Raw genomic sequence first — 10,877 nt, forward strand, 5'->3', positions numbered from 1 at the left:
CATCCAATGTTCATGATTATGAAACTAATCATCCATTAATCAACAAGCTAGTTAAGAGGCATACTAGGGACTCTTTGTTGTTTACATATCACACATGTACTAATGTTTCGGTTAATACAATTATAGCATGATATATAAATATTTATCATAAACATAAAGATATAAATAATAACCACTTTATTATTGCCTCTAGGGCATATCTCCTTCAGAGCCATCTGACCCACTAAACTTGGAGAATTCGGGGAGCCGATATTTGGGTGGTAGTGGGATCAAATCGTACTCGTTGGGGTACGGCTTGGAATAGCCGACTGCCCTCCTTTTCGGCACCATGCCGAACTGGTCTCTCAAAATTGTACTGATCTGATCCGCGGTGCTGGCTGCAGGAGTCGAGCTCTGAAGATTCGCTGGAGTGGCGTACTTAGCCAACCACGCTTGCTTCTCAAGCTCTGAGCTAGCTATAGGAGTTGAGCTTTGGAGGTTTGTTGGAGTGGCATGCTTAGCTAGCCACGTCTGCTTCTCACGATCTGAGCCAGCTGCAGGAGTTGAGCTCTGGAGGTTCGTCGGGGTGGCATACTTAGCTAGCCACGTCTGCTTCTCAAGATCTGATCCAGAAGCTCCTCCTGCTGTTCCAGAAGTCCCTGTTGTTGCAATCTGGTTCGTGAGTGTCCAGTTACTGCAGTCTGGCACGTATGTGCACGTGTACCCGTGAGGGATCTCCTTAGGCGCCTCATACAAGAACTGGTAATCACTAGGGTCATCACCGATCTTGTGGACGACGAATGCCGGTGAACTCGGCACTTCTGGTGCTGCCAACGCGAACGGCAGCGGTGGTCGGGACTGGAGTGGTATCTCTCCTTGGTGAGTCCCTAGAGCAGGTCCTGACGGAGAGTACTGATGCCTCATGATTTCCTGGATCACCCGAAGGGCGACACGCTCCAAAGTGTTCACCAGGTTCTCAGAATGGCGGTGTAGCGAATGAGCTACCATGAAATTAATCTCCTGACGCAGAGACCTTGTGCGTTCTTCTGAAGGGGTAGACAGGTCCACTCCATCGAGCGCGCCTTCAGGTGAGAACCCCTTCCACCTGATGCCGTGTGAGCGGGTCCTCTGGAAAGAGCCGATGAGGTCGGCTTCGAGGATAGCTTTGACCTCGTCATACTTCTTCTTGAGCTCCTCAGTCAGATCCTCGTACGTGACGGGAGTACCTTCCGCCATCTCAGATGTAGATGGCGATGCAGTTGATGTCGAAGACGGTCCCACCGGGCGTGCCAGAATGTGTTGGCGTCCGAAACCCACCGGCGAGTTGCGGCTGGCAACACGTAGAGCCGGGAACAACTCAGAGCTGCGGCTAGCCCTGGTCCCTCGAGCGACGGCCCGCAAAGCTCCTGGTACGCACGTCCCGATGCTGGTGCAAGGGCGTGCCACCTGACCTATATCTGGTCAGGAAGGTGATGGATTTGCTTCGCTTAGTTTCCTGCATGGCAGACACGTAAACATTAAATACGAGCCTCGATCGGCTCTCAGGTTGTCCTGTGAATCGGCTCAAGGAGCCGATCCACCCATGGTTCGTATAAGGTCTACGATCACATCGTGGTCCTGCTTGATCAATATAAAGCTAAAACGACCTACGACGATTTAGGGTTTTCACCGCATAATCGGAACATCCTACACGTGATTGAGCCTGGCGGCCACGTAAGATGATAATAGACCAGCCCTAGATAAGGCCTAAAAACCAACATAGAGTTGATTCCCGGAACATCTTATCTAGGGCTAGCAAACTACACCCTACGCGCCACTGGATCATTCAACTCGTTTGCAAGGCCTAACTATGCAGATATTAAACTAATCCTTGAAGAACAAGGAGCAATCATAACGGATCGGATCTACTAAACACGGATCAAGCAAGGTGCCGCCCTTACACCTAAGATAGGTGTAAAGGCGGCTAGATGTCTAGGGATAGTATAGAGCAAAGCATGTAACGTGGTAAAACAATGCTAACCCTAACACATCTATGATAACTACGTTGCTCGCCATCAACAAGGCTTCAGCACGAGCAACGCATGAATAACGAATAAACGTATACTGCCTAGATCGCAAGATGCGATCTAGACAGCATGATGCTTACCCGGAAGAAACCCTCGAAACAAGGGGTTGGCGATGCGCCTAGATTGGTTTGTGATGAACGTGATTGTTGTTTTTCTCAATAACCCTAGATATATATTTATAGTCCGTAGACTTTCTAACGTGGGAATAATCCCAACCGTGTACGAGCCAAATTCTAACTAACCGACACGTATTCTACTATATTTACAGATACACGGGCAAACTAGCCCAAACTTCATGTACAAGGCCGCTTCATGTATATCTTCCATGTATATTCTCCAAGCTCATCTTAATTACGGCCCACCTCTGATCCGGTCAAATTCTGGTGATAACACTACCGGACAGCGCTACTACCCACCGTCTACAATTCCCCGATTTCCAGTAACCTTTTTTTCTGAATTTCGGCACTCTAAATTTGACAACGATCTATTTAATTGGACTTAATTGTATTTTATTGCCTCTTCATTTAGATCTTTAAGTGAATGATGATTGGATCTTGGCATCTCACTTTCCAAAACCAAAGAAATATTCCCCAAATATTTTATTTGCGCTCTTCGATCCCAAACCCAATGGTTTACCTCTAAAACCGTAACTCCAAATATTGGATATTTAAACCTCAACAATGCTACACCTACGTAAATAAACCTACGGGAAAACACTACGGGCTGAGGTGTCATCGATTTGAAGATGCGATTTACAAAATACAAAATCACTTCGGAATCTAGCAAACTGGGACGTAACCGTTTCCTTTTGGTCGACATAGTGAAACAGCTTGAGGGTTTCCAGCTTGCCTGCACTGGAAGGTCCTCCTGCCTCTGCCACGTTGAGTCCAGCAGCCAACAGTGCAAATATAATTGAACTAGTAGCATCCAATTGCATGAAACCCAATCAGTATGCAGATCGTGCATCACTATTTATCTCCACTCCACACATATAAATGTACATTTCTGGCGGGAGAATAATGGCATTCTCTACTCTAAATAAACAACTTCTAAGCTACAACTAGCAGAAACCAAAGAATCAGCTTAAACGCGGTGCTCCAGTGGAATCATCCATGGACCCGGGTCAATGGCTTCTAGAGTCTAGACACACACGAAAATGAAACTCCTCAGTCCTCACCACTTCAGGGTGGCAGCCAACTCCAAGAGGGCTTCCACTTGGCGTATAGTCCGCATCTTCTCTTGCTGTTTCAACATTGTCGCGACAGATCCTGGGTCATATCCAGTTTGCAACTTATTCTTTTCTTGTTCAGCTTGAACTTCTTTTAGCAGCTCATCGACTTCCCTGACAAAGTCAACTCTCAGAAGAACATCATCGCCCTGAGGAGGCAACTTGATCTGCCCGTCATGCTGACAAAAACAAGTAAATAAGTACCAAAAATTAAATGTTCAGAACTTTTCTGTAGCATGTAAGAACTAAGAACCATGATGGTATAGAGAAATAATTTGAGCAAGAAATCCAAAGTCAATTAGGGAATGATAAGAATGTAAAATTGTAAGTATGAAGTGATTATCTCTGTAGTCTTTACAATGAGAGATCTGAAAATGTCTCCGCCTTGCACTATTTTCTGTATTTTTTCATGTAAAAATTGCTTTAAGTGAAATTGCATTTTTAGGTATCTATGTCTTGTTAAATGTATAAGAGCTTGGCAAAGTTATAGTAAGCACCATTAGTGTGATGGCTTATACGTTTAAGATATTACAGTATTTTTTAGCAGTGACTGACTAAGAAGAGATATCAACAAATCAAGGAGCAGTATCAAACAAGGTACGATGGAAGTGAAAAACTGTTTTTCTAATTCTCCTGCGTCAATTTCTCACACCGAAGTATCATCTATACACATACTACCAGTTTCACCAAGAAAAGGGTGACTTGCATTGAACTAACTTACTTTCTCCATGTTGAATCCAGCAGGAAAGACCATGGTGAATGGGTCTTCTCTTGGAAAAGCTTCAATCATGTGCTTTCTGCATGTCTTTAGCCATTTGTCATCATCTGACCCATCATGAATATTCAAAAGTTCATCGAGTAATCTCATGGCAGGAGTTGCTTCGCTTCTTAAAATCTCTGTCTGCATTCAGGTTTCATTTTCTGATTAGCCCATTAAAAACTAATTAGACATAAAAAAAGGATGAGTTAAATAATCAACACTTGCGGCAAACTTATCATCAAGGCTATACAGAAAGGCGTGCATAGTCTCATATTCCACTTACCTCTACCCTTCTATACAAGAGATCAAGGCTTCTGATGGCATCCTTCTCATCCTGCAGGTAGAATAGAAGGTCAAATCTACAAATATGTACTAAATTTATAATTTACAGGCAAGGGAACTTCTCGGATGCATTTCTGCTAAGCAGACAAATTTAAAAATATAAAGCTTAACATTGGACAACAGGGGCAGCACAAGACAAAGACCATGAAATGAAGGAAATTGTTTACACTGGTTCAAATGCAATGGTAATGCTCTAGCAATTCAAATGGATATACGGCCAACATAAGTGAACAGAATTAGCAAAAACTGAGTTACACAGAAATAGTTATGAAATTTTTATATGAGATATTAGGATTCTAAGAGCTCCTGCAGGTGTTTTTTTTTTTTTTGTATCTCCAAATTCTTCAAAGAATTTGTATGCTTAAGTGTTATGCAGTCTCAAACCAAACTTTTACTCAATTAATGCTTTCACATGCACCTTCAACAGGTTTGGCAGTAATGAACAAGCAAAACATCAAACAACCATACTTTTGGTAACAGAAGTTCCAAGTACCAAACTATAACAGGACCCTATATCACGCAATATATACAAAACAAGATTTAGCAGATGCAAACATAAAGAACTTGAACTGTTCATAGATTTAACACAATCCGTAGGACCTATAGCTAAAATGACCCAGAACTGAGCTTTACATACATCACGCCGAGCAACATCAAGTCGATTCCAAATGACCATGAGAACAAGTTCGGTAAGCTCTCCTCTTTCAGCAGCCTTCTCAATTACCTGCAAATAAAAGTAGAACGCACTAATGAAATCAAATATTTCATAAAATGAGTTTTGAAACTTTGTCTTCGATAAATATACTCAATTTTAGGGAACACAAACGTTCGGCTTATTTTCCATGATTCTTTTACTGTGTTCAAGTTTTCGTATAAGCAAATCTGTCAATGACTGGGTGACAACCATTGCCAGTGAGCCTGTCAACTGCAGTGAGTAGATCGAGCCTGGAGCATGCCCCAGGATGCACATGCTGGTGCTTCACAGAGACAGATGTGACTAGCAGTAAGTAAATCTTCAATGGGTTGATTACGACGCAGTTATGGTACCAATGTTATGGTCACTTCCAATATCTAAATGTTTCCTAGGTCACTGAACTTAATCAAAAAAAAGTCTAGACTCAAGAGTGAGGGTTTCATCCTTTTGAATTCAAAAAACTCTTATATATGCATTTTCCTACCAGACTTGCCAGTTGTAAAGTAATGTGAACCCTGTAACACTTGATTAATAATCCACAAAACAAATCATTACTACTGTTGTGTCACACTTGTCCATATCCTGTTCATGTCTCTTCTGTGGTTCCCCCAAATCACAGTTCACTGTTGTTCCAGAAAGAGGAAGGGAGAGGAACATGGCGTAGTAATATGCTTTCCCCCAAATCAAATTTTTAAGTATGCATTCAGTTACCTTTTCAACATCTTCACCGGCTCTGATGAAACTTGAAACTAAAACCCTAGCTTTGCAGACTTCTTCCTGTGGGTATGCTTTCATACGCATCCCAATCTCTCGGTATTCATTTGATTTAGTTTCCTCCTCAGCTTCCTCTTTCTGACGATATGCATGCCATTCCTTAGTCCTCTCTCGCTGATTGGCTTGCCACTCCTGCATGTGGAAGCACAGGTGGTTATGGTTATTGGATAAATATTTGTTGCTGAAGTTAGGAAAAACCACTGATGCCACAGGTCAACTCGCATAAATATAATTTCCGACCAGAAAAATCAAATAAGTACGGAAGATGAACCAGGATTAATGATGATGATGATGGATAAAGAGAATATATGCATCATACGGAGCTCAAAGAAAGATGCTTCCGAACATCATTCCAAGCATATGTAAAGCAACTGAATTAACTGAAAAGTATAAATCATGCTCAGAACAGATCAGTTAGATGCTCACGACAATTTTGCAACTAAACAGATTAAGGGTAGTATGAATTTAACTCGTCACTTTTGGGGTGAATGGATTCTTATTCTTCAAGGACTGGGTGAGTGGAATTGAGTGGCACCGACTCAAATAGCATGTTAAATTTATGCCAGCTCAGCATGGAGTGAGCACAGAGCAATGTGCTAGGAGGCATGAAATGAAAGAATATATACAAGCCAGAAAATAGCACCAAAAGTATGATTAGGATATGAAATGGAAGAACAATGCACAATAAATCTGTACTTCTTTAGTGCGCCAATTGATGCCGGTTTGCCTTCTAGTTACTGGAGCGAAACAGCCAGAGATCATAGGTCTTATTAGAACTAGCAGTCCGCAACAGATAGAACCCCTGCCCAGACTCCCACAAACACCTAGATGTGCTAGTGATGAGGGACAGTATATAAAAATAAAACATAAGTAATATCCAGTACTAGCTTCTACACACTTCCACTATATTCTAGGTAATATGGTCCTCTAGTTATGTGTGTTGTAGTGGTTTCCAGAGTATTCTAGTATAAGTTGTAACTAGGATATTTGTAGTTCTTTCCCTAACTTATGTAGTGTTCTCTAGAACACTCTAGTTGTAAGTATAGCTAAGTAGTGAAGGCTCATGCAGCCTATAAATAGAGGTCCAACCTCTACCTATGTAATCAGACTATGTACCATCTACCTATCGATAAAGAGAACTTTGTGTTCTTCTTTTAAGATCTTGGATTAGATCTTGTGTTGAGAGTTTGGATTGAACTCTTGACAGCCCCCGCCCCTAGAGCGATATCTAGCTTACGCCCCTAGAGCGATATCTAGCGCAGCATGTTGAAGCGGTTCCTTCAACATTTGTGATGTCCACATTGTAGCAACACGGTGGAGCTGTTCCTCCACAACCTTGTGCTGCTTCAGGTGGTATCAGAGCCTTGCTGATCCGATCCAGCTGTTGGTATCCTCATTGAGAGTTGCACCAAGCAATGGAGGAATTGGGGAAAAGAGTGGATGTTGTAGATCAACAAATTCAAGCTCTCCGTGAAGACCTTAACCGCAGATTTGATCAGCTAGTTGAGATGCTAAGAAAGGGTGTTCCTCCTGTTGCCAATGAAGAATCATCAAAGGAGGCAGATGATAGGCGTCGAAGAATGGGAGGTCGTATTGAAGCAAAAACACCTCATTCACGTGTTGTTCAGCGTACTTCAAGGAGGCCAATGTATGCTGAAGCTTCCAAAGGTGACGAATATGACGAGGGCCTTGAAGAACCTGATCTCCATACATATCCGAGAGTACAAAGCTCTACATATGCGAGGGATACATACAAGGTGAGAGCTGAGATCCCCACTTTTAATGGAAATGTTGATATTGAGGGGTGCCTTGATTGATTGTATGAGGTGGAGACTTTCTTTAAGGTTATGGATATTCCGGAAGATCGTAGAGTTTCTTTGGTTGCATACAAGCTAAAAGGAGGAGCTGGTGCATGGTGGCATCGCCTTCAAGAAGATCGCAGGCTAAGAGGAGAACCTCGTGTGAGATCTTGGTGGCAGATGAAGAATCTTTTGAAAGGGAGATTTTTGGCTGCAGATTACGATCAGATCCTATTTATTCAGTTTTAGAATTGTGCTCAAGGAAATAGGACCGTTTCAGAATACACAGAGGAGTTCCTAAGGCTACAAGTGAGGTGCCACCTTGGTGAAACTGAAGATCAACAAGTTGCAAGGTACATCAATGGTCTCAATGATGCTATCCAGGATCGTTTGATGATGCAGCAAATTTGGTCCCTTGATCAAGCACAAGCTCTAGCATTAAAGGCAGAGAGATTGGTAAAGGCAAGAAAGGCAAGTAAGGCTCCATATTCTCATATGGAAGACTCATCTCGGAGTCACTCCCACGGAATGGAAGAAGTGACCACTCAACCCGATGCAAAAGAAACTGTCCCAAAGCAAGCCGGAGGTAAGAGTAGGGCGAAGCCTGTGATAAAATGTTATAAATGTGGTGAAGAAGGACATGTATCTAGCAATTGCCCGTTGAGGAAATTTGTCAACACAACAATCCATGATGGCAAAGGTGGCGAAGGATATGAATCTGAAGATGTAGAAGGACAAGATATTTGTGAAGAAGAGGGAGAAGAGGTGGTATGCGTGATTCAGCGGCCCTTGTGCTCAACACCGCAGCCCGACAACACACAACAAAAGAAAATATTTGAGAGCAAATGCACGGTGAATGGCAAGGTATGCAAATTAGTGATTGATAGTTGTAGCTGTGAAAATCTTATCTCTCAGAATTTGGTGAACCATTTAAAGCTTGAGACACATGATCATCCAAACCCCTACACTATTGGGTGGATCAAGAAAGGAGTGAATTTGAGGGTCACCAAACAATGCAACTTGCCACTCTCTTTGGGCAAGCACTATCACGCAAATGTGTTATGTGATGTTGTTGATATGGATGCCATCCATGTTCTTCTTGGGAGACCTTGGCAATATGATGTGAATACAACACACAAAGGGAAGGAAAATTCTTACTCTTTCACTTGGAACAAGTGGAAGATCATCATTCTACCAAATCAATCAAATCGTAATAGCTCCAAGGAGAATGAGAAAAGTGACCGCGAACGGAGGCTAAAATCATTCCAGGTTGGTGATAAGGTGATGGTATACCTCCGGAAAGAAGGACCGCCATTAGACATCAAAGAGAAACTTAGATGGTGGAAATACGGACCCTTCTCTGTTCTAAGGAAGATAAATGATAATGCCTACATGATAGATCTTCCAGCTGAGATGGGAATATCCAACACATTCAACGTGGCAGACTTGGCTCTTTATCATCCAGAACAAGCACTCTATAAAGATAACTCGAGGACGAGTTCTAAACAACCAGGGGAGAATGATGAGGGACAGTATATAAAAATAAAACATAAGTAATATCCAGTACTAGCTTCTACACACTTCCACTATATTCTAGGTAATATGGTCCTCTAGTTATGTATGTTGTAGTGGTTTTCAGAGTATTCTAGTATAAGTTGTAACTAGGATATTTGTAGTTCTTTCCCTAACTTATGTAGTCACACTTCCACTATATTCTAGGTAATATGGTCCTCTAGTTATGTGTGTTGTAGTGGTTTTCAGAGTATTCTAGTATAAGTTGTAACTAGGATATTAAGAACTACAAATATCCTAGTTACAACTTATACTAGAATACTCTGAAAACCACTACAACACACATAACTAGAGGACCATATTACCTAGAATATAGTGGAAGTGTGTAGAAGCTAGTACTGGATATTACTTATGTTTTATTTTTATATACTGTCCCTCATCATTCTCCCCTGGTTGTATAGCTAAGTAGTGAAGGCTCATGCAGCCTATAAATAGAGGTCCAACCTCTACCTATGTAATCAGAATATGTACCATCTACCTATCGATAAAGAGAACTTTGTGTTCTTCTTTTAAGATCTTGGATTAGATCTTGTGTTGAGAGTTTGGATTGAACTCTTGACAGCCCCCGCCCCTAGAGCGATATCTAGCTTACGCCCCTAGAGCGATATCTAGCGCACCACGTTGAAGCGGTTCCTTCAACATTTGTGCTGTCCACATTGTAGCAACACGGTGGAGCTGTTCCTCCACAACCTTGTGCTGCTTCAGCTAGTCTGTGACCTCTTTGCAAACTGGACTAAAGACAAGATTGGCTAATTACAGTGCATCCAATCAAGCCGTATTGCCGTGAAAAAACTTTCAGTAACAAATTGCAATAGTGGCTACCCGCAAAAAAAAAAAAATTTGCAATGGTGGCGCACGCAAAAGGTCAATACAGCTATACATATAAAACAACCAAATCCTATTGACCCACCAAAGGGGCAGAGTTTATAGACAGAATTATGTTCTTCGTGCAACATTTCCCAGTTCATTACATACAGGTTTCATCAGTGTAGTGTGGTGGTAGCAGCAGCTTATGCTTGCACGGAACCTGCACGACGAAATGCCTCTGAGAACTACCCACGCAACCAACACGCAACATACCTCATCGTAGAACTCCGACGGCATCCCCTCCAGCTCGACCTCGACGGCCTCCGCAGCAGCGGCGCCCTTCGTCTTCTCCACGGCTGCAGCGGGAAGTCGCAGAAAGCTAAGGCGAGGCTCGTCAAAGAGGCAGGCCGGGTTTATTCGTGTACTCGTACCTGAGATGGGGGAGAGGGGCACGGCGGGCTTGACAGGGTGCAGGCGGGACGGAGGAGGGGACCGGCGGTGGAGAGGCGGGGGCGGCCGCGGCCGGAGGAAGGTCGGGAGAGCGGGCGCCGCGCCGGCCATCGCGTGGGGGAGTCAGTCGTGAGCGTGCGGTGGGGGTTTTGGGGGGCTTTTTCCGGATGAACCCGAGCCGACAAAGAAGGCAGTGGTGTTTGCAGCAGCAATGCTCGTCTTTTGTGTAACTCTGGTCCACTGGCTGTTAGTGTGTTTTTTTTACACAAATTAGCTTGTTTTCAAAGAAATACTCCTATATGGTACATTTTCCGTCCGAGAATAGTTAATTTAGGACAGAGAAAATATAAATTGTGTTTTCTTTTGCTCGAGCTTATGGCCAACAACATGTTTTCTTTTGCTCTGC

The 10,877-nt window shown here is 42.9% G+C and overlaps 1 protein-coding gene across 1 annotated transcript; it reads right to left on the reverse strand.

Annotated features, from left to right (window-relative positions):
• Positions 1-2,954: 2,954 nt before the first annotated feature.
• LOC127315548 (protein PALE CRESS, chloroplastic) lies at positions 2,955-10,664 on the reverse strand. Its single transcript, XM_051346029.2, has 7 exons — positions 10,453-10,664; positions 10,295-10,377; positions 5,781-5,975; positions 5,013-5,099; positions 4,317-4,367; positions 3,995-4,174; positions 2,955-3,452 (listed from the first exon to the last, which is right to left on the reverse strand). The coding sequence occupies exons 1-7, from the start codon at positions 10,580-10,582 to the stop codon at positions 3,219-3,221; spliced, it is 960 nt and encodes a 319-aa protein (XP_051201989.1). The 5' UTR covers positions 10,583-10,664; the 3' UTR covers positions 2,955-3,218.
• Between the last annotated feature and the right edge of the window lie 213 nt (positions 10,665-10,877).

Source organism: Lolium perenne, chromosome 1 (genome assembly GCF_019359855.2).
Source record: "Lolium perenne isolate Kyuss_39 chromosome 1, Kyuss_2.0, whole genome shotgun sequence".
Classification (NCBI taxonomy): domain Eukaryota; kingdom Viridiplantae; phylum Streptophyta; class Magnoliopsida; order Poales; family Poaceae; genus Lolium; species Lolium perenne.

Coding starts and splice junctions, on each gene's coding strand:
- LOC127315548 (XM_051346029.2), bottom strand. CDS start 10,582: ATGGCCGGCGCGGCGCCCGCTCTCCCGACCTTCCTCCGGCCGCGGCCG. Junction 4,368..5,012: donor TTGATGTTGCTCGGCGTGAT/GTATGTAAAGCT, acceptor TTCTACCTGCAG/GATGAGAAGGATGCCATCAG. Junction 4,175..4,316: donor TCTTGTATAGAAGGGTAGAG/GTAAGTGGAATA, acceptor ACCTGAATGCAG/ACAGAGATTTTAAGAAGCGA.